Raw genomic sequence first — 24,054 nt, forward strand, 5'->3', positions numbered from 1 at the left:
GGATGTATACAACAATTGAAATATCTAAAACCACTATTTACAAAGAGTTAATTGGTAAATTTTGCAGACGATTTAATTTAGATTAACGAATGCTACCAAAGTTCATTAAGGTTGATCATACCTAATTTTGTGTTTGTGGTGTTACACAACAAAGTAGTGAAATGTGTCTAGTGTGGTGATGATCAAAATTACAATCTACTACTACCGCTTGCTAACTTAGAGGTAGGCGAAAGGGAGAACCGATTGCGTAAATCTTACCATGCCAGTACAAAGCCTCTACACTATAAATTGACTCCCTCTATGCCTTCACGTGGCAAAACACGTAATCTTGGATCTAGCATTTCATGCTGAATTGGAGGGGATCTCGGAGTGGCAAGGACGCTTGAAGTGCAGATTGTAGGTCCACCGACATGCCCTTACTAACCTTGCCCCAGCTATGAGTCAGCTATACTGCCTTGTGGAAAGACTTTGGATAGTCAAAAGTTATGGGAGTAAACCCAGACAGAAACGCCAGGTAGATGGAACTACATAGCAGAAGCAGTCATCTAAGGTATGAACACCCCTACAGAAATACATTGTACCTCCGAACACAGGGGGTTAAGCATAGGGTTAACTAACCTGTCGCGGAAATAAATGGTTGTAGATGAAACACAGACAAAGAATACTAGTATAAGAAGTAACCAACACCAAGGAGCTAGGCACTCTGGAGCTATCATACCAAAGGTGTAAGCATCATGGCGTTGCAGTAAGCAACTAGATCTCTCACAGTATGGGAAGCAATAAATGGAAGACTGATACTAGCCAAATTTAAAACATCCAAACAAAAACGAAATTACAATTACTGCTGTCATATGTTGGACCGACCAACGACGCAGAAGAAGGAGTAAAATTATGTCAGGCTGCAAAGGTTCATTGGTAAAAGAATAAGAAAGGACATCACACTGCTAATGGGAGACTTTAATGCCAAGGTGAAACGTACTTACACTGAATATAAAGACATCATTGGAAAACATAGAGTTGGAATTATGAATGAAAATGGAACCCATTTGGCTGATTATTTTTGTGATGAGTACACCTGATTACTATAGGAACCATCACAAAGAACTACACAAAGCCACAAATACCTGATCGCATTACTAATTATCTGCATAGATAAAAAATCGGTACAAGATGTCAAGGTAAAAATAGGGACAATGCATCATCAGATAATTATTTAGTGATAATAATGATCAAACTCAAAAGGTGTAGAGACAATAATGCTGGAACAACGTACAATGTGGACAAGCCGCAAAACAGGGAACTTTAGGAGAGATACCATCTGACGCTTTCGGAGAAATTACAAGAACTAGCACTGAAAGAGGGGAATTCGCTTAATGAAATGTGGAAAAATATTAAGGAAGTATATGTAACATCACTGAAAAATGTGAGGGAAAAAAGAAGCCAGGCAACGTTAACAAACCATGGATACGATTGTCAACCATGGAAATCATGGAAGAGAGGAAAAACATCAACATTCATCTACTTAATGCTCGAACAAGATCTGACACAAGTAGGCTCCAAGGAGTATACAAGTAAAACATAATTAAGTAAAGAGAAAGGTGAGAGAAGATAATAAGAAGCTTTCTGCCACACAAGCAGAAAAAGCGACTGAAACAAGGAAATGATATAATTGTACAGTATCATGTGGTTACTATCAGGAAACAATCTACTCATAAAAAGCCAATGAAGGATACAAATGGAAATGTTCTATCATCAGCAGAAGATCGAATGTCAAGATGGAAAAAAATCACCAGAGATATCCAGCATACTTTCAGCAGAAAATGAGATCCACATTACCTTGGCAAGAGATACGAAAGGCCATTAAGTCCCTTGATGACAGAATTTCAGGGGACTCGATACCATCAGACGCAATGAAGTATGCTCAAGAAATAAACATCTATTACCAACTCTTTGAGAATATATGGAATGAGGAAACGATTCCTGTGGAATGGAAGGTAGGCTTTCTTATTAAGCTTCCCAAAAAGTCTGTGCAATAATTACAGAGGTATCATGTTAGCGTCAACACCTGGTAAAGCATCCAACAAAGTTAACTGGAAAGGACGAAAACATCTATAGACAAGATTCTGAGTGACCACAGAGCCGGTTTTAGAATAGAAAGATCATGCACTGACCAGATTGCTGTAGTAAGGATAATCATAGAACAACCTCTTGAATGAAGCTTACCACTGTACATCAATTTTGTTTACTTTAAAAAAAAAATTTGATAGTTTAGATAGAACATCACTATGGAACATCATGAGACATTACGAAATATCAGAAAAAATATGTAGCTATCATCTGTTACACGCACAAAGGTATGACCTGCAAAGTACTTCGTGGTGGTGATTAGACAGATTAGACAAAGATTGCATTGCTAGAGATATCACAAGCTGAAAGACCAGAGTAAAGATCTTCAATTCAAATGTGAAGGCTGTCTTATCATATAGATCCGAAATATGGAGAACAACAGTGGTGCCGGATAAAACCATCCAGGCCTTAATTAATAAATGCTTACGCAGAATACTGAAGATCTATTGGCCTAACCGCATAAGTAACCAAGATCTCTGGAAATTTACACGTCAACTGCCACCTCCAATGCAAATAAAGAAAAAAAGTGGACCTAGACAACAACTTTATAATAACGCAGGAAACATACCTAGACAGGCACTTCAGTGGAATCCTCAGGAAAAGAGAAAAAGAGGATGTAAGAAATACCTGGAGAAGATCAGTTGGTGACAAAATGAAAACAGATGGATACAACACCATGGCTTATCACGCCAAAAACCGAGTGAGTTGGAAAAAGATTATCAGTTGCTTATACTATGACTAAGATTTAATAAGGCATAAGTCAAGTGAGTAAGTCAATACCTAATATTTTCTGTAGATAGAATTTTTTCAGATTTTTATCAACACTGACTTTGAAGAAACCTGGTCACCGAAATTAATTTCGAGATAATTAAGCCTAAATATAGGCGATTTCTTACATTTTATATAGATTTTGTGACGAATTTTCAGTTTCGTTTACTTTTTAAAAGACTGATAGATTTAATTTCTAAAACTGGTATAATGAAAACTTTTTCTTATTTCAAAAAAGATATTGGGGTCACCCGAACTTGTTTTCTTGCAATATTAAAAAAATTACCATGTATTAGTTTATACCCAAAACTCTTTTTGAACAATTTCAAGACAATTTTTTTCATTTTTTCTAACACTATTTTATCATTGAAAATACATCTTCTTTGTGATTTTGCAAGATGACTAAAAAATGCTTCTTGTGAAATGTTTTATCTACTTTCAGGAACTCAAAGTTTCTACTACGTTATGTTTGTATAGAATTCTTGATTAAATTAATAAAACATTGGAAACGACTGTTGTTAGTATAATTTCAGTTCATAAACATTTTTAAGCACTTAATAAACTTGACTGATTTATATTCAGTGAAACAGAATTCAACACTATTTGATCGAGTCCATTGTCTAACGAGAGCACACGGAAATATCAAGTTCATTTTGTATTTAATCTAATCACCCTTTACCGAGTTGTCACTCCTATGATGAGTTTTAATGACAAACTAATAGTAAAATGATAATAGTATAAATTTGTTAATATCTAGTTCTGAATTTGTTTATGTGGGATACAGCAATAATTATGCTACAAAAACATCAAACAAATACTGCTTTAATAGTATCGGAAAATGTACTTTTCATATATTAAACTTAATACATTAAGGCAATAAAATACAGTACCTAAAATAAATTTATGTCCGCCTATTCATGCCAAGAAACACACATATATGACGGTTTTGTTCCTTGTACAAAATTCAATGTGAAAAGTGTCATATATCACGAAAAAAATGATTTATTTGCTTTGTTGACATATAATAATGTAAGCCTCCTGAAACAGATGATAATTTGTGTTCCGAACTACCGAGGACAAAGATACAGCTAGATAAGTTGTACCAACGAACAAAAGGACGGACACACACATGTGCCAATGAAAATGGAATGTATTATTTAAGATCTAGTTACTAGGGTATCGTGGTATATAAAATGTTGAAACAATGCAAATATTGGTCAAAAGTAATATTTGCTAAATCAATCTTGTTTGTAATTGTTTGTTATAGAAAATTTATTTAATATGTGACTTTTATTACATGCTTTAAAATCCCCCAACGTATAACATGACGATTGAAAACACCTCAAACCAATACTAAAGCTCTTCCTCCGCAACTTCATAAGCTTGTCTACTCATACGATGTATCCCTCTGATCTCTTACAAGAAGAGAGAGTTTTCGACTTCATTTATTGTTTTTAGTTCATCAAACAATTAATGAGAAAATCTGCTGTCTTCAGATTTAACAAAGTCAGTCGACGTTTGCCGTATTCGGGCACCAGGTCAATTTTCTCATTGCTTGTTTGGTCGATGATGACAAGTTGTATATTTATTTTTTTTCTGTTTGGCATTGTTATTTAGAATATGCTATTTTTGTGCTCTAATGCTATAATTGCACTGTTACCATTTGTCTTTGAAATATAAAAACCTAAATGATTTTACAACCATAAATCGATATTTCACTTCTTCCTTTTCGAAGTCTGTCAAAAAATAGACCACCTTTAACAAACGTAACGAGCTTAAAAATGTTCAATGGTTTTCACCTGACACTTTCATCCGTCTTGCAGTACGATACAAGAACTTTTCCGTTCAAAGTATTCGTACTGCGAAAAATAACATGACTTATGGAACTAAATTGGAATTCGTTTTATAGAAAAAGGTCCCTTATTGCTAATACAAATTTGATGTTACTTTCCAATAGACGTCCATGCAATTAAACGTCATCATCCTTAAAAACTACTTTCTACTAATTATAACACACTGAATGAACAGCAAAGGCACTCGGGATAATAGGACAACCATTGTTTTTATTTGTACGCATCTATGATATTTACTGTGAAAGTACTTTGTGAATCAGGGAAGAAACACCAGTTCGTGGATTTTTGTAATCGTGGTTTCGACGTTTTCAGCTTAGGCATAAGTGCAATTCTTCTTTTGCCTATTTTTAACTCCTCATATATTTTATTCACTTCCTAATTGTAAGATTAATAAGGGAACCAAGATATTAGAGGAAATAAAAAGAATGTAATCCAGGGACAGATATGGAAAACCGACATACACAACAAATAACATAAAATAACCAAACATACAAAGTAACAAAAGTAAATGAACAATGAGAGCATGGACCAGGTGTAATGGTATAGTAAGCGACCTGTGCTATTTTAGAAACACCGAGTAGATGGATATAAGCTGTTGTAAGAATGTTAATTTCGATTTGCCACTCAATACATGAATGATGACTTAACTTTTAATAATTTTTTTTTCAATTTCCTTTCATTCCTGTTGGATATATCTTTAGTCTTGCCTATTTATAATTCCATTCAAGGAAAAATCTAGAAAACGGCAGGAAATTTGATATTTACTGGATGAACATAATACCTAACAATAATCACACACCATTAACTGATTAAACTATTGTATTAATTTCCGTATTGTATCCTATATGAAAAACCTAGAATCTTGAAAGCTTTCTTGAATTTTCCTTAAACTGTTTATAAACTGATCGTTGACTTTGTTAAACTACATTGTATTTTTAGTCATTTTGGGGGGAATTTCAAGCTATTCAGTTTGTATTCATTATTCTTTTTATTCTTTGTAAGTATTCCATGATAAGGAATTCTAAAGAAAAGAAGCAAAAATAAAAATGTCCCTCGTCTGTGTATACTTTCGTTCAACAAAGTGGCAAATGTGCCAAAAAAATGAAGCTAATACTTTTCTTTTAAATTCTAACAATCAGTGTTAGAAAAATTGATCATTTCACATGCGAGCCAAAACATCCGGAATGTGCACTGTCATGTCCACAAACAAATAGATCTAATAAAATGGTAACTGACATATAAAATTAATGAACGTCTAGAATAATAAAAATATTGTTTATCTCCACACAATTAAAATATACTCCTGTTTTTTATTACTTTTTGATAGCCCAGCATTGAACAGTAGCAGAATTCTGGTACAAATATTGTTCATAATCGACCAAAAATATTTTTAATGCTTTTTCATTGAATTTAAAACCCTGGTTAAAATTATACCATTCATCGCTGTGACTACACTTATAAATGCAATAATAGGATTACACGTATTTATCATACTTTTTTTATATTTTATTTGATGTGCACTTTTGACATACTTTAGTATATTTTCTTTTCTTTTTTTTATTATTCTTTTTCAAGATTTTAAATATGCATATTCACTTCAAAACGGAAACATGTTAGAACATTATACTCATATATGGCCATCACTAATAGAGACTCCGTGAATTCATCAGTTATACTCGCCGGAGAAGGTGACAGTTATCCACACGACTAGCTTAAGTCTTTGTAAGAATGAGACAATTTAAAAACATCCATTTAAAAGACCAACGGATCTAACAATATAAATTATGATTTCTCTATTTGAAAAGACCATTATTTGATCTCTACATCACTGGATTTGCTCAGAATTTTTTTTTTCAATAGAATGTTAGAAAAGTGAAGTTGTTGACATTAAGTACATTTTAATGAAATTATAACTCAATTTACCAAAGTGATTGGAAAAGATTGTCTTATTTCCTTAATTCTGACGGTGAAAATAGTAAAAAAAACCTTTCAAATTGGTAGGTATTTTCATACCATGTTTCATCCACTGCCTGATTCTTACAGGGCCTGACACTTAATTTAGATCTTATTCATCATTGGTACTATACAAAACAGGCGTCGATTTCACAAAAAGTCGTAAGTACAAAATTGTTCGTAAGTAATGACGTCACAACCTAAAATAGCATTGTGACGTCATAGTTTACGATCAATATCACACTTATGACTTTGTGAAATTAACGCGAAGGGACTACATGTGCTCATCATGAATTGAGTAGGGAAAAGCCTTATTTTGTACGATACCACACTAATCATCAGAAAAAAGTGCAATATCTTTGACGGATTTGGAGGACAGGTGTTCGAACAAATCATTGCTAAACGTATGGGAACAAACCACAAACCGGTTCCTCAAATTTAGTTTCCATTTTAAAGATATACATGTATTATCTCTTAATATTCCTATTCGTATGTTGCGAAGAGCATTGTTTAGGTCGTTTTACGAATCCAAAGTCTTTTTAGCTATCGTTTTAGTATTGAAAGTGTTTTTTTTTAATGAAACTGAAAAAAATATGCCACAGAAAAATCAACTTTACATCTCAAACATTTGTATTAAACGTACTTCCAAAAGTATCTTACTGTCACAAATATTTGATAAAATTGATTTTCAAGTCAGTTGTCCTAAGTGGCGGGACAGTCTAAAAGATGAATGCCCTTTCAGAAATAGTGACATTGTTAGATCCAAAGATTCCTTAATATTCCAAGTATTGACGATTATGACAGAAACTTGATAAAAAAAATGCCATTTTTCTTTGAAATTGATTCAGTGTAAACGGAAGCAACATTATCTAAAATTGTTGGTTGTTCTACCTTGCGCCAAATTTTCCAAATGTATGCCATTGTGTGTAAACAAACTAGCTTACAATACCACTCTTAGTGGGCAGGTTTGTTACCCATTTTAGAACAGCAATAAGGACAACATTGTGTATTTGGTCGATACATATTTAAAATCTAATGTAAGACATGTATAATTTATAATTTACAGTGGTCATATTATGTCAATGTCAATGTCTATTACACGTCATTTGAATACCAATTAATTTGTATAACATACTAGTTTTACTCCTTTTCTAAACCTTTTTGTCCTTAAGACTCGGTGAACGTGTCAACATGTATGATTGATTTCATTAATTTTCCCTTTTAAAGACTGGTCCACATTTTTCTTTTTTAAAATCATTCAGTTTGTGTGTTTTCCATAACGTTTGGGTTGTCTTTTTGATATATACACCATATCCATTCTCGTTATATATTGACATGTTTAGTTTTGTAAAAGTTAACGCATGATAATCTTCGTTGGAATACTTAAACAAAAAACAATCTAACAAAATAAAAATATTTTGTGTACTTAAAAATAAAAATAAATGTTAGTGATATAACATGTATATTTACAGTTCTGGTTTTCTGAGATTAATTGTGAAACTTCAAAATGGTGAAAATTGAATAAATTAGCTATCGTGGATTTGAGGGATAGTTACATAAACTTAAGTTACAATTTAGGTTGCACGCAAAAGGTCACAGTAAATTGTTTTAGGCCAACTTTGTGGATATATCGTAGCACCCATGTTTTTTTGTTATGTCGACACTCAGAGGGGCAATTTCTTACAATTCTTACCTAATGAAAACTTTATTTTTTCAAGTTCTTTCATTAAAACAAATCTGATATTTAGTCATCTGCAGCAATCATAAAATAATGGAAAAAAGTTTTCATGGAAATCTTTTTTGGTTCCTTCCCAAAGTAAACTTATTACATGTTTTCTAAAATGTCATGCAGTTTAATAAAACTGTCGGGAAAAGATAGCCGACCTGATATTGTGTAAAAAAGTGTACATTTTCTACTCATCTGTTCAATGTTTTTTTTTTAATTTTAAATGCTCGTACACAGTTATTAATTTTGTAAAAAAAAAAAAAAACAGCCAGCTTCTACAGAGGAGAAAACGAAATACGATAAGGATGGATTGTGATTTTGAAAGCTTTAATTTTATACCTTTCCCTTCAAAAATATTACATGTTGACTTGTACAAATGCTCCATACCATCAGTATTTCCTTCAAGTGACACATGTTTTTTTAGTTTACTCAATGAGGCGTTGTCAATTTTGTGTGCGAAACTATAAAATCATAAATACAAATTAATAAAAGCAAATGAGCAACTCTGACTCCACTAAAAACTGGGAGCATGGACCAGGTGCACCGGTAGGGTAAGCGTCCTCTGCTTTTCTCGAAACATCCGCCGAGTAGAAAATGTTTGAATACAATTTTGTTTTCACAAATAACAAAAAAAAATAAATTATTAAATCTTGAATATTGCGAAAAATAAGAAACTAAGTCTTGAGAGTATATATTGTTGGACGCACCAAAGGAACATCTTAAATTTTACTTTGCCACGAACAGGAAAAAACATTCTATATCATATTCCATAAATTAAGCATGTATCAATATATGGAAGCAAAATAACAATCATCTATTAATTTTTTAGTTAAAAGGCATTTAATTAATGACAAAACTTCACCTAATAGCACCATACGGACAACGTCGTGAATTAGTCGTATATTTACCCAATATTCCAAAAGAGTCGATAAACACACAACTTTGCAAATGCGTTTTGTCATATCTAGGATATATGTTTTACTTTTCCATGGAATGTTCCCTCATCAAAAAGTATCCTTTTGCACAAACCAGCCAATTAAGTTTATTTAGTTTTTATTTAAAAACTGATTGTTTTGATGAGATAAAAGTGATACTTTTTTGCTGAAGGTATTCTTTTAGAAACTCTGTCATATCGCAGTTTAGATTTACTGTTGTAACTCTACTTCTTAAGATATTGGAAACAGCATCAACTACAGATACTTTATGAATTATAAATCAGATGAAGGCACACAAGCTAAAATGTACCGTTGAATGAATTTATATGACTTTATTTTAACTTCATTATACCATTGTATGTACAACTAAATCTACTGAATTGCGATACTTCTAAACTACTTTGAAATCGAATAGATAGAACTTGTCATGGGAAGGCATGTATGTCCAGAAGTGTCATATGCATCTTCAGTTCGATATCTTTCACTTAAATCATACAAATCATCTTCAACTCGTCTATAAAATTTAACCGCATGATCATGAGTGCTTGTGTATACGCCATCAATATTCACTTCAGTACCCAAATGACTATACATGTTTTGCTTATCGTTGTCTGACGTCTTATGTCGTGTTTTTCCAAGCTGGTCACACACAATATAGTTTTCTGCATACGTGTTTTCTTGAAAGGGTTCAGAGACGGACGTGATTTTGTCTTTTTCACTTTTATAATTTTTGTATGCATTGTGACCTCCCGGGGCTAAAATAAAGTACTTATTTAATGTGTTGCATTCGATATTATCGTCAGTACCAGTTTTGGTTTTTGGTGGATCTAGTTCGATATAACCATTTTCTTGTCTCCTACCTCTATCGTTACGTTTCTCTTTTCCGTACCCAGCATTAACAAGACCTTCACATCTTGCAGGCGTGGTGACACAATCGTTATTCTTTGTTTTTTTACATCTGCAAATGAAAGTCCCTATCGATAAAGTATAACATTAACAATTATCAATATCTTCATATTTTAACTTGGAAATACACTGAAAAAATAATTATTACAACAAGACAAAATAAATAAAACTACATTCAACCAAGAGAAATGAGTACCGTAAAGCCTGTATAAAAAAAATCCATATTGGACTGTAGAATTTGCTTAGCGTAAACGGGTATTCGATTTTCCCTGTTTCAAAATACATTTTACCTGATATGAAAATCACTTTAAAAAGTTTCTGGTTTAGACAGATTTTTGGTAACTTCAAAGTTTGTTGTATATAGGTTTCTCTGTATTTAAAAGTATATAGTAACGGAGCTTACCGATTTATGAAGCAACTTTAAGATTTATTTTGAAAAAAAACACGAATATTTGTTATTAGTTAAAAACGATTATTTAAAAAGCATTTTATAGCTCAAGCTAAGTTACAGAACAATGGTTAAACATACCTTAGAATAACAATGCTTGCTATAACTAATGGAATAAAACATGAAATAATTCCGCCAACCATAGGTCCAACTAAATAGAATTTGATATCAAAGTTTATTAAATTAACATAGAATTAATTTACGAATGTTCCTTGTGTTAAGTTATTTATCATTTAACATATATTAGTTCCTTTATCCATACAAAAACACAAAATTTATACATCAGTAACCTCTCGTATATAGTCTTCATAGCAATTTTTGAATGGGCATATGATACGGTTTAAAATTCCTCCAAAAATACTATTTGTAAAGTATAAGAATAGTACTGATGTTCATGCAATCTCTAGGTGACTTTCCGCAGTGAAATATAGACAGTAAGGTAGTTGCAATAACACCTTTTTTCGTATTGTCATTTAACCCAACGTTTCGTTTGAAATGCATGGACCAAGTCAGGATCATTAAGGTACCAGCAACACCGCTGGTGTTTTATCTATTTTGTCAGATTTAATTTGGACTCGATTATTTATCAAATAAGTTTTCGATAGTTTTTTTATAAATTTTAAAAAAATTTTTATTTTTTTTTAATTTTTTTTTTTATTGTAACCTGTATTAGTCTTTGATAACGGTAAAGGTAATATGCAGTTAACTATACAACTGACGACCAATCAAGTTAATGTTATTTACGTGATTATATTAACTGTTTGGATGTCATAATTTACTGTGAATAAATCCTCGATATGTAACTCCTTTAACGTAGATGTTTCAATGTCCCATCTTGTCAACAAAAAACCGTGACCGAGAGTTTTGTAACAACAATATATATCAAATATCAAAAACCTTTAACCGTAGAATGTTCTTTTCTGTTTTCCGTAATGTTTTCATCTGAGTTCGTATCAATCGATGTTGTTCCATATGTAGTAGGAGATGTTTCTGCAGATTAAAAACAAAACCTGTTTAGTGTAATATAAATATATATCACAAACGCACGTGTGTATTCTTTTAAAATGCATCTTATAATGCTTTTCTACTCACAGACAATATTTATGCATCATTTTGTGTCCGAATATTATTAACGTGCTGTACAGTTTATTGCACAATATGCGACGCATTGCTAGTGTCCTTATTTGCACTAGAAACCCATATCATTTTTGAAATAACTGAACTAATGTAATGTATAAAACTTCTAAATGGACATTACAACAGTCTTTAAGGTAGGTCACGTGCAATAAATGAGTTTATCATATTACAAAATATAAATTTCTACAAAAATATTGAATGCTAATATGTTAAAAATGAATCAAAATATTAAAAAAAAATATCGTTTTTGACAAAATATAAGCTACATGTTACTTTTCATTTGACTGCTGAAAAGAAACATCATCATTATTACACTGTAAGTAAAATATAATGCCGAAAATAATTATGATCATTATAAAGTCACAGGGCTAATACGTTGCGTAAATAATTGTTACTATTTTTGCTTTTAAACAAAATAAGTAAAAATATGTATCTGATTATTTTTAATTTTTACACTTTTTTCGCAACGATAATGCATAACAATCTGCAAAATGATCATCAGGAAGCACTAAATGAATAAGATGATAAAGCATTGACATTATTGTTAAGATAACACTTTATAAAATTCTTTGTTTTAGATAACTTTTCTGCAACAATAAAATTGTTTAACCTAAAACATCTTTGTTAGTTATTAGCCTGAAGCATAAACAACGAATATTGTGACTATTATTTTATCTCAAAAACAATGTAATCGAATTGTAAATAGATTTTTTTTCGCAGTTGCATTCAATAGAAACTGATAAATAAATCGAGTAAATCTCTACCACTTGTGACAGTCTTTTGTTTTATTACCGATTGCTATTTCTTACATATGTAAAATGATTATAATTACCTTTGGTTGATATAGTTAGCACATATTTTGTCGGTATTCGGGATGATGCTGTAGAGGATTTTTCATCTAAAAATAATTTAATATTATAAAATCAACTATTAACCTGTTTATTAACTGTCGATATGTACGTTATTCATATTTGGATAGAAAGATAATTGTCAACGACTGTTTTTTTTTTGGTACAATTTCCCTTTTTAATGACTTCTCTCCCTACAAAAATCATTGTCTTAAGTATGCGCATTTTAAAAGTTACAAAATTAGCCTGAACACCATTCCCAAGACAACACACAGGTTTTACAAAAAGAATAAGTGTATCAGGTGAACCCCATTATATTGTTAATTCGAACAGATTTTAGATCGACTGGTTAATCTAAGAATGTCAAATTATAGTTCTAAGAATAAATATATATTCGAAATCATATTGTTATATTGAGCAAAAGATGCTTTTACGACTACACTTACGGACACCAGCCAACTCTATAGTATACAACTTATTACAAATTTACAAAAAAGCGTTATAATTTTGCAGTTTCTAATTTTGTATTATTTCAAAATGAAACGTACAAAGCAACAAAAGCAACAAAACGCTATTTGATTTGCTCATTTACTTTTGTTGTTTTGTACGTATTATTTTATTGATCTTATGTTCTTTGTCTGTTTTATTTGCCCCTGGTTTACATTCTCTTGATTTCAGCTAGAATCTTGGTTCCCTTAATTACTCTTATAATAAAATAAATGATAAGCGCTTGATAGCGTTAAAAATAATTGTGCAGGTGATATTTTTAGTGATTGTCTTTCCGAAGGAACAAACATTAATACTCGCGAAATATAATACATTAACAATAAGCTTAACATAATTCCCCAACCGATTTATCTAATCTGAAATATAGTACATTTCAAAAAAAATACATTGTGCACAAAATTATTATAACATTATGACCCATTTAACCCCCTAATTACAAAAAGATGTTGTCTTGCAAAATTAATTTATGGCAGTTTTTCAATATATGTTTATGTTACCACATATTTAATGTCAGACACATATAGACTTTTTCTCGACAAAGTATCAGTCAAAATTTTAGGATTTTTTTTTAATTTTTAAAACAAAAAGCGTTTCACTTTTATTCATCTAAAACCATTACCATCATTAAGCAATGTATATTTTATCAGTTAGGTACATACGATTGCCCTTGCATTTATATAGAATGTTAGCTCTATCCATACAGTTTCTGTTGTTAAATATCACCGCCGATGAGTTGGTTGCCATGTATGGTAATGGAGTCATACATAATCCAGGACTAAAGATACTCCTATTGGTGAAATGGGGACCACAGCAAACCTTGAAAATGAGAGGTATTGCAGCTCTCTGATTTGAGCATGCGACGATAATTGTTCTCTTTCTATGAATCGACAAACAAAGTTGATCTGAAAAACGAATTTGCAACCTGAAATTCTAAAGACACATGTAAGGTACAATCACGAATATGATGTGCTAGTCATACCCACTCATACAAGATGTTGATACCAAAATTCTAAAATCGCTTACAACGTATATCCTATCTATATAAAACTAAACACTAAATCTGAAACAATCATTTTTATCTATTATTCCATAAAGTTAAATGGTATTCTAATGCATATCTTAAAAGTTTTCACTTTTAATCATTCAAGCGATATTCTGGTCCTTTTATTTCCGAATTCATAAATTTGTATTTGAAATATTTTAATAACATTGGAATTAGCAATCAATTTTGTGGTTTAACATGCTATCTGTCATATTCATTTATTGGTAACTACGAGTCAGATATCAATACATGAGAGTAATATTTGTCCATTAAAAAAGGAAAATGGTATTTAAAGAAGCATATGTGAAACACTGTCCTTTTTTTCTTTACAATATTTGTTATAAATATCAAATGTGAAAAATATGTCAGTTTTTTTATAGATACATTTTTTTCCATTCTTAACAACCGTCAGTGCATGTTATAACATATTTTGAATATATAATTGAATATTCATGCATAAAACGTAGATGCCTGTATTTGTTTTATTGTTTTCTTGGCCAATTACTATTGGCATAAAATGAAATTTGAATGCTGGTTACTTGTCACCTATAGTTATTACAAAATTGACAGCCTAATATTGTATATCTAATTGATTATGAAGTAAATATAAATTATCCATTTTTCAAGGGGAATTTACAACAAATGAGCACCCTATGATAATTTCTTTGTTATATATATGAAAGTTTCTAGTGACATAATTATTGCTATGGACATCTGTCAGTATTCTGAAATTTTCGTTATCTCATACCTATAACAAAAGTAGATGTTTGCAATCATTTTTTTTATTTTTGTTAATTACGTGACAGATATGGTCCATATCCTTGATCACGGTACTTCAAAGAAGCGTGAAATAATATTCAAATGTTGTTTTATTATGTGATCAAACATGTCCGTTCATGGCATTCACCAAGATATTTATTTATTTAAAAAAATATATAACAAATTACTTAGCAAATACACTTAACATATGTTCTTGCACACGAGGCAAAAACATCTTAAATTCAAATCCTACTTTAAGCAAACAATTGATGAAGCGTTGACGATTTTGTTACGATTCATTCAGAAAATTTGAAGATTTAAACAAAATAAGAATAAGAATTATTATTTTATTTAATACAAATAATTTAAATGTAATTTTCTAAATAAGTTGTGAGACCCTTTTACAACATCGTGTTGATAAAAAAAAGGGGGTTTTATATCTCCTTAAAAATTACAGGCAAAATGAATTAGAGATTAAGATCTCAAATATGAAATTAGGATGGGATGTTTACTATAAGATTCCTCTCAAAACAATACTTAGCACTAGACTACAATTATTTCAGTACAAAAAAAATCTATTAATTTTTAGGTAAAACTCAAGAAACGGAGTAGTGCAGTTATTGCATTGAAAAAAGGAAACTTTGGTTCGTTTATTTTTTTAATGTCCTTTAGTTCGTTCTTTATGGAAACAGTTTGAAGAAAATAAAAGATCCAGATGTAGCATTTTGGTGGACACTACTCCATCAGTATGTACACGTAGTATTCTTTCTTTTTTCGTTTTTTTTAACACTTGTTTCAAAATAATTAGATACTATATACATGTTTGAATGTTTGGAGGATTAAAAAACATTAAATTAGGGGAAATGTCTAGAAATTCATCGACATATTTTAGAGAACTCGATATGATATCTCTTTGTCTTTGTTCTAACAGGCAGTCATAATTTAAAAAAAATCAAATGGCAATCCACAAATCGTCAGTCAAAATTTCTAAAATTACAAATATGTAATTAAGACATTTGTCGATATATAATATCATCTTACTGATTTCAATTGTGTCATGGGTGTCACTTCTTTTTGATCATGATAAAATATCTTTGACAAAAAATAATTTAAACATTGTTTTTCCTGGTCGTATTCAAATATATAGCTGATAAAAAATATTACTACATTAAAGACAATTTTTTTGTATACATCATCGTGAATCTGGATAAATGAAAACAAAACATTTTTTTTTTTCAGAAATTAGACAAAGACTATTCACAGGTTTCATATGAAGTTCCATTTGTTAATCTTACCTGAACATTTGTAAGAAATGTTAACTGTTCTTACGTCATAATTTGGCACAGTAACTGTTGAACAATTGATTATTCGATAGGCTATGTCTCTACTGAAGAGAGTCGAAGGGATATAGGGTACATGATGATTGTTCTGATGTTCGAAGTAAACTCGGAAACTATTCAAACCTATTGTACGATGGCTCGGGCATGTCAGGTAGCGTGTTTGATTATGTTTAATTGTTGTAAAATATTCTTCTGTAAACAGAATTCATGATAACGTAAAAAGTAGCATATCAACATATTAATGCATACAATTTAACGTCAGACACAAATCAATTAGCGTACATACTCAGAGCAGATGTTGCATAAGACTTATTATTTGTCATACCCTGTTCCCCGATACACTCTTGAACCGAATAAAACACCTTCAGATGGAACTAATCAATACTCCTTACCTCGAAAAATAATAAGTTTCTCCATAATATTTTGTTAAGGATAATTTATGATCACTCAAGAATCACTAGTCATAACAGTTTTTTCCGGTAAAATGATAATAAATAAAAATAACAAGTCACAAAACATGTATTTCTCGTCTAAGCATATAATAAATATCCTCCTTCTAAAGCACCTGAAATCAACCCTGGTTTTTTGTAGTATATAAGTTCATATTGTTAGTTTTTTGTGTGACGTCTTGATTTTTTTATCCTCAGGTGTTATGTGTATTTTATTTTATATACTTTGCTACATTGTGTTAGTAGATTGTCTCCTTTTTCGGTGTTCACTTTTAGGCCATGTTTTGGAATTTCGACGTATTTCAATTATCCCACAACTGACCGGTATTTTTGCAGATATCAAAGACAGGGTCAAAACCAGTCAAGCGCATATATTCAACATGCAATAAACCCGTTTGCCAACATTTAGACAAGTGACTTTCAAGGTAAAATATCATTTTATGCACATCATCACATTAGAACTTTATTCTAAACCTCTCACTTTACTACACTCCCTTTACAAAACAAGGCTTGACACGCCTGTTTCTGAACCTACCTCATTATTATACAGACTTCTTGCCATCATTTTGGATATTGGTTTCCACAGATTCTTTTAACTAGTCTGTGTGAAAAGTCAAAACGAAGAAAAACGATCATTTCTTCTACTTCCCTTTGTCAACAAAAGTATAGAAGCAATTAATTTAGCTAACATCCTCCATCACAAAAATGTTACCAACAAAATTCCCCCATATTTCAAAGACAAATCCATACCAATTATTTCATATTCCTATACTTCACCCATTGCATCAAGAATTTTCAATTATAAAAGACTATTGCAGAACCTCGAGATTGAGGACTTCAAGGCTAAACCATCTGACTCTTCTTGCAAAAACTCTCCATTCAAATATGGTCCTTTCGGTCACATCGTTACGGGAAATTCAACCATCATCGAAAACTTATCTCTGCGAAATATCCTTTCTAAAGGTCCCAAGTACCGCGCGCCATAAATTGGAATTATAATTTGTTCTTATGGATGCCGTGGAGGACTACGCAAAAAAATGGATAAAACGAGAACAAGACATTAATTCTCTGTCAGAGTGATCAAAGGCTGTGATGTCTTAAATTTTGAAACGAATGAAAGTTTTAAGTATGTCAATGAGTGCCAATGCTACATCAGTTTCCAAAGACCCCGATGTAGCAAAAACATTGTCTACTATATGTGACAAATATGTTGTTGTACCAGCAGACAAAGCCCCCAAAAACATTGTTTATGTCCGCAAAATGTTTTACATCCAATGTTTATTATCAGAGATAGACGTAGAAAATAATAGCAGTTTATAAGACCTATACTGCTACCACACTCGTCAAAGAAGGGATTGTGGAAAACCATAAATCTGTGCTATCCTCTTTTGGTCTCTCTACCAAGGACGATGATTCTGATTTACCATCTGTAAAAAATCTGTACTGGATTCCTAAACTGCACAAGAATCCATACAAACAACGTTACATAGCTGGATCTGCAAAATGTACCACCAAACCTCTTTAAAAACTTTTAACTTCTATACTCATAGCTGTCAAAGAGGTTCTGCAATCCTATCACGCACGTGTTACTCCCGTAGTGGTATTAATTCAATGTGGATCCGAAAAAATTTAAAAGATCTTTTGGAGACAATCAGTTCAAGATTATTATTAGAACATAATAGCATTAAAACCTATGATGTTTCTACAATGTATACTTCTATTGCCCACACTCAGTTAAAATCCCGATTTAAAACATAATACATCGTTGTTTTTCCAAAAAAGATGGTACACCTAGATACAAATATATAGTTCTTATATGTATAAGAGATTCCTTATACTTTGTAAAAAAATAATTCCAAACCATCTTCTAAATATACTGAAGAAAATGTTTACAAAAAGAATTTTTAATCGACAACATATTTGTCCAGTGTGGTGGACGTATTTTTCAACAAACGGTCGGCATTCCATTGGGCACTAATTGTGCTCCTCTAATTGCTGACCTATTCCTTCACACTTATTAGGTTGACTTCATAGCTGATCTGTTCTGAAAGGAAGAATATAGTTTAGCTATATCCTTTAATCTCAGTTTCCGCTATAAAGATGACGTATAATCTTTAAACAATCCTAATTTTGGGGATTTGGTACATCGCATCTACCCGAAAGAACTTGAGATAAAGGATACTACAGACACTGTGAGGTCGGCCTCATATCTTGACCTAAGCTTAGAAATCGATGGTAAAGGAAAACTATTGACCAAACTTTACGACAAACGTGATGACTTTTCGTTCAGAATTGTCAAATTTCCTTTCATCTGTGGCAACATCCCTTCAGCGCCTGGGTATGGAAGGTTCATATCACTACTCATACGTTATGCCAGAGCTTGCTGAAACTACGCAGACTTTTTGTGTCGCGCTAGAAATCTAAAAATAGGCTTCTGGAACAGGGTTATGTTGATGCAGGATTGACATCATCACTACAGAAGTTTTATGGTCGTCATCATGATCTCGTGGGTTGCTACGGTGTATAAATCTGCACTATGAAAACTGATTTGTGCAAAGTGTCATTATTTTTTTCCTGTTTCGTCTACTCCGGATTTGACTTTTTATGAACAACTCGGTGGGTGTTTCTAGAAAAGCAGAGGATGCTTACCCTACCGGTGTACCTGGTCCTTGCTTCCAGTTGTTAGTGGAGTCATTTCCTGTTGTTACTTTGTATGCATGATTTTAGTTACTTTGTGTTCTTTGTTGTGTGTGTCTGTTTTCCATGTCTGGTCTTTGTCCCTGGATTACATTCTTTTGATTACCTCGGTTCCCTTGATTACTCTTTGATTACCGCTATAACCGTGGTTCCCTTGATTACTCTTTAATTACCCCTATAACCTTGGTTGCCTTGATTACGTATGCCTGCAACTAACAAGCACCTATATAAAAATCCATCGAAAGCTTACAAGAAAAAGCTTTTTGAAATTACCGGTTGTAAAAAAAATACTATGGTAAAATAAGTTTTGGTTTGGATCGAAATCAAATTTACTAAACGAAAAATATGTTGAATTTCAAACTATTTTAGCATATAATCTCGACAAGAGATCTTTGCCTCGTTTAATAAATGCAAAACTATCCAGACAATTTGAGATATTAAATTTGTAATATTCTTATGAGTCGTAGCCTCAGTCCAATATGGCTAGCCTCGGACCAATAACTCAGCCAATATGGAAAACCTTACGCAATTATATTTTAGTAATGTCTGGGGAAAACAGTTTTGACCCCGCCTAGTACTGCCCGGTAAAACAAGTAATTATTATTTTTGTTATCAACCTTTGATTGTGTGGTGTGTAGTGATGTAAGATTAGCGTAATCAACAGAACCACAATTGAACCTGGATTCGAAAGATAAGGTAGTTTATGGAACAAATCATAAACACTCATGAGTATACATTTGATTTAAAATAATGATTCCAATTTACTTTTTTTCATTGCTTTATTACGAATAATAATTAATATTTTTCGTCATTCTTACATATTTGTTTCATTACATGCATCAGTATTAATTTGATATTAAATTTACAACCCTCATAATTCTGGCAGTTATGTGAGACCCTAAGTCGTGTGTCGTTAAATGATTGTAAAAATACCTTATTTAGTGTCAGTTTCTGAAAGAATCAGGCAATGGATGACACATGGTGTGAAAAAAAACATTATTTTGAAAGGGTAATTGAACTATTTGCAACGTCAGATTCAAGGGAAAAATAAGTTTTAATTTCATTGAAATGTACTGAAAATGGGCATTTCAATGGCAGATAACTCTGTCAAAAACCTTATTTTTCTTACATTCTATTGAAAACCTTTTTGAGCAAATCCAGTAATGGAAAAGTCAATAAATGGTCTTTTCAAATAGACAAAGCCTCCTTGAGAGAAATTATATTGATTATATATGTTAGATTGATTGGTTTTTGACGACATGTATGTTTCTGATTTTTCCCATTTTGCCTGATTCTAATAAATACTTACACTTAACAATTAACATTAAATGTGTGGTTCATGTACAGTTAATACAATAGGCGACTTTCTTACAATTCACCGCTGTATGTTCTTGTTCATCAATGTTTGCATTTGTCCTGGGAATTCATAGTGAAACTTCGACACTTTGAAAATTAATCTATTAACACGCAAAGTAATGGAAACATTAGAAGTGGTGAATTCCCAGGACAAATGCAAACATTGCGTAGCTTAGAAAATGAAATGTAAAATGTAAAATATTAATACTACTGGTACGATGATTATAGAAGTTTTTAACAAATTTACTTGAAAAAAATTATCGAAAATTTATATTTTCTGTTAACCAACAGCATGGAGGCGAATAACTCACACATGTGAACAATATTCATACACTTTTGTATTCAATTACAAATATGATTTTATAGTAAACAATCTCAGTTTCGGACTATTCACTTACAATGCATAGATCTAGGTGGAGTGTGTTATAGTACTACACAGAGACGTGCACATTTGATCCGGAAGTGATAAATGATGTCTAAAATAACTTAGAATTGTCTATCTAACTAGATAGACAATGTTTATCTGGTTAGATAGACAATGTCAAATTCTTTGTCAATATTTGAAAAGTCAAGTTTTCGGAAAGCTCATTTTGTTACTAGAATAAGCAATGTAAAATATGTTTTAAATATAGCTCACCAATAAAACATGCTTTGAGAAAATACATGTATCACATGCAAAATAATAGTGTTGGTTTGCATAAGACAGATGCATTTTTATTGTTGGGTATAAAAAGATTTGCACAACACCAAATCAGAATGATACATTAAATTGAACGAAAAGCTTCCTGTCAAAGTAATGTAACTTAAGTTGTCATCCACTTCAAGGCCAAACAAATAAAGCTCTCTATTTCATGTTATATCCATACAACAGCAAAGAAAACAGCAATATAATCTGGTTACATTAATTCTTTATATAAGAAATTATTTGAACCAAAACTTATTAATGCACAGATGTAATCAAATTGGTGTGAATATTTGGGAGGTGGAAACAAATGAGCGCAACTATTAAAAAAATCAGTTTAATTATACAGACACCTCTTTAACGTGAATTAAAAAAAAATTAACTTTCAAACTTTTTATTCGCGGTTTTTTTCCTAAAAACTGCTTACTAATTTAAAAAAATGAGCTTAAACAGGAATCAGTATCTAACTTCTCTGTTTGAAATGCACAGCTAGAGTGCATTCATACGAATATATTACCGAAGAACTGTAATCGTTTTCGATTGATACAGTGTAATTAGTATCAAATATATGAACTTACCAGCTGCCAAATAAGTTAAGACATGCAAAAAGAAAAGAACAAATGTTCTTTCTTTTACCGTTGTCATTTTAATGCCTTATTATCAAATCGTGAGGTCACATGATCAGGACACATTACTTTAGAATAAATATTGTTTTTGATAACTTATTTTGTATAGATAACACTTTTCTATTTCTTAAACAAGGAAGTATTTGTATTAAACTGGGCATATACGCATTTTATCAAGCATATTTAACTTTTGTGTGACCGTCACAGAGGTTCAACAGTAAAGTAATTAGATCTAGTTAAACAATTGAATGATCGTAAACTATTGTCCGAAAAGAGCTGTCGACGGTAGTTCACTCGTACTTTAGCCGACGATCTATTTATAATTATTTAGTATTTAAATTAACACAACACTTTTATCTTCACCTATTATGATCATTATATATTTTGTAATTGTCGTATCGTTATCAATGACCCCTAAGTGTTGAAACCTCATAGGGTAGAAACAGACTATTGTTTTCCACAATGTACGATATAAGAAAAGAGTACGTTGCATAACAACTTGTTATTCCATCTCGATTTTAGATAGTATGGATATAATCGTCATTACACGAACCTTAGCTAGAACAATACAAACGCCCGTAATAAATCGTTTGTTGAATGAAAAACCAATGGAATTTCAGAATTTATTTAGGCAGTGAACATACAAGCATATTATTTTAAAATTAAAGCAAATCGCAACAATATACAATATACATGTACAGACCAATAGCTTCTTTTAACTTTTCTAAGCTATCATCAACCAAAAACATGCTTTGTGTTTAAGGTGTTCAAAAACCACTTTGAATTGTTTTAGGTAACAATCAGCAAACTAAAATCACAGAAAGGAATAAATATTATCCACACAACCATTTTTACAAATATTTTGATATTCTGATGTAGAAGTGATACATTTTACGAAACTCTTGAAAGATAACCGTGTCTTTATACTTGAATGTCATGAAGCTGTGAATTCGACTTACGCATACAGATAATTGAAAACTTCAAAGACCCTCATTTTAAATTTCAAAACTAAGGATTAAGGATTGCTGCCGAAATTAACTAGGGGAACTAGTTTTTTTTATTATTATTATTTAAATGAATAGAATTCTGGAAATAAATGAAAGAACAGTTGGATTAAAATGTTATATGAAAATATTATTAAAACATTGCATAAAGTAGTTTACAACTACTTTAAGTGAAACGCAACAGTATTTTTGTTGAGTCATTATTGCCTGTCGAAGGCACATAAAGATTTTAATATTTCTCGACCAAAATCATCCTAATCTGAGTTTTCATTTCTCTGTGATGTTTTTTATTGCAAAAACGTAGGAAAACTTGAAAGTAAAATGACGATAAAATTTACTTGTTTGTACCTAGATTTGATTGTTTTTAAAGGAATTATGGCGATAAATAATAAACTTATCATACAAAGAATATCGTTCATATAGAGAGTTACGATATGGCTTAAACAATATCGCCAAAATAAACATTTATACATATCAGTCTCAATTAGAAGCTGACAGTTGAAGAATCATAGGGAAACAAAATATATTCTAAGAGGTTCTGACTAAATTAGTACACACTTTTAGTACTGTAATAATAATGTTGTCTAAGACATTGATTGATTGTTGGTAAAAATGTTTCATTTCACGAAACAATATCTTGTGGGTTTTTTTTTTATTGCGGAAATCAAACAACTGCATCATCTGGTTTGTGGACTTGTCTAAATTATTGTTTAACTAAATTCCCGGACATTCACTGGTTTCCAGTCGTCTTTGTTACCGAAAATTTTTGCATCCACTGAAACTCTTAATGGTTGTAAAAATGTCGTCACAATAACATCATTGATATGCATCTTTTATTGATTTTTTACGAGATAAAGACGCTTGCGTTTTGTATTACGATCTGGTCATACA

General features: G+C 31.4%; 2 protein-coding genes across 4 annotated transcripts in view; one reads left to right on the top strand and one right to left on the bottom strand.

The window, feature by feature from the left end:
• Positions 1 to 8,688: 8,688 nt before the first annotated feature.
• Positions 8,689 to 22,221, bottom strand: LOC148619850 (uncharacterized). 2 transcript variants are annotated; one of them, XM_088580189.1, is made up of 7 exons: positions 22,112 to 22,221; positions 16,305 to 16,541; positions 13,868 to 14,110; positions 12,686 to 12,751; positions 11,614 to 11,706; positions 10,798 to 10,867; positions 8,689 to 10,320 (listed from the first exon to the last, which is right to left on the bottom strand). In XM_088580189.1, exons 1-7 carry the CDS (start codon positions 22,176 to 22,178, stop codon positions 9,759 to 9,761), a joined length of 1,338 nt encoding a protein of 445 aa, XP_088436315.1. In that variant the 5' UTR covers positions 22,179 to 22,221; the 3' UTR covers positions 8,689 to 9,758. The 2 variants fall into 2 exon arrangements, with proteins under 2 accessions (XP_088436315.1, XP_088436316.1); XM_088580190.1 differs by lacking the exon at positions 13,868 to 14,110 and having other exon boundaries at positions 8,695 to 10,320.
• The window catches only part of LOC148619851 (alpha-tectorin-like), a 42,417-nt gene continuing 34,726 nt past the window's right edge, over positions 16,364 to 24,054 (top strand). Inside the window, exons 1-2 of one of the 2 annotated variants that reach the window (XM_088580192.1) lie at positions 16,364 to 16,500; positions 17,135 to 17,223. The gene's annotated coding sequence lies outside the window, so the exon portion shown is untranslated. Of the gene's footprint in view, positions 16,501 to 17,074; positions 17,224 to 24,054 lie in introns of both variants that reach the window. The other variant, XM_088580195.1, reaches the window with a different exon arrangement.

Source organism: Perna viridis, chromosome 4 (assembly GCF_037379345.1).
Source record: "Perna viridis isolate PV_CMFRI_1.1 ecotype Kerala chromosome 4, ASM3737934v1, whole genome shotgun sequence".
Taxonomy (NCBI): Eukaryota; Metazoa; Mollusca; class Bivalvia; order Mytilida; family Mytilidae; genus Perna; species Perna viridis.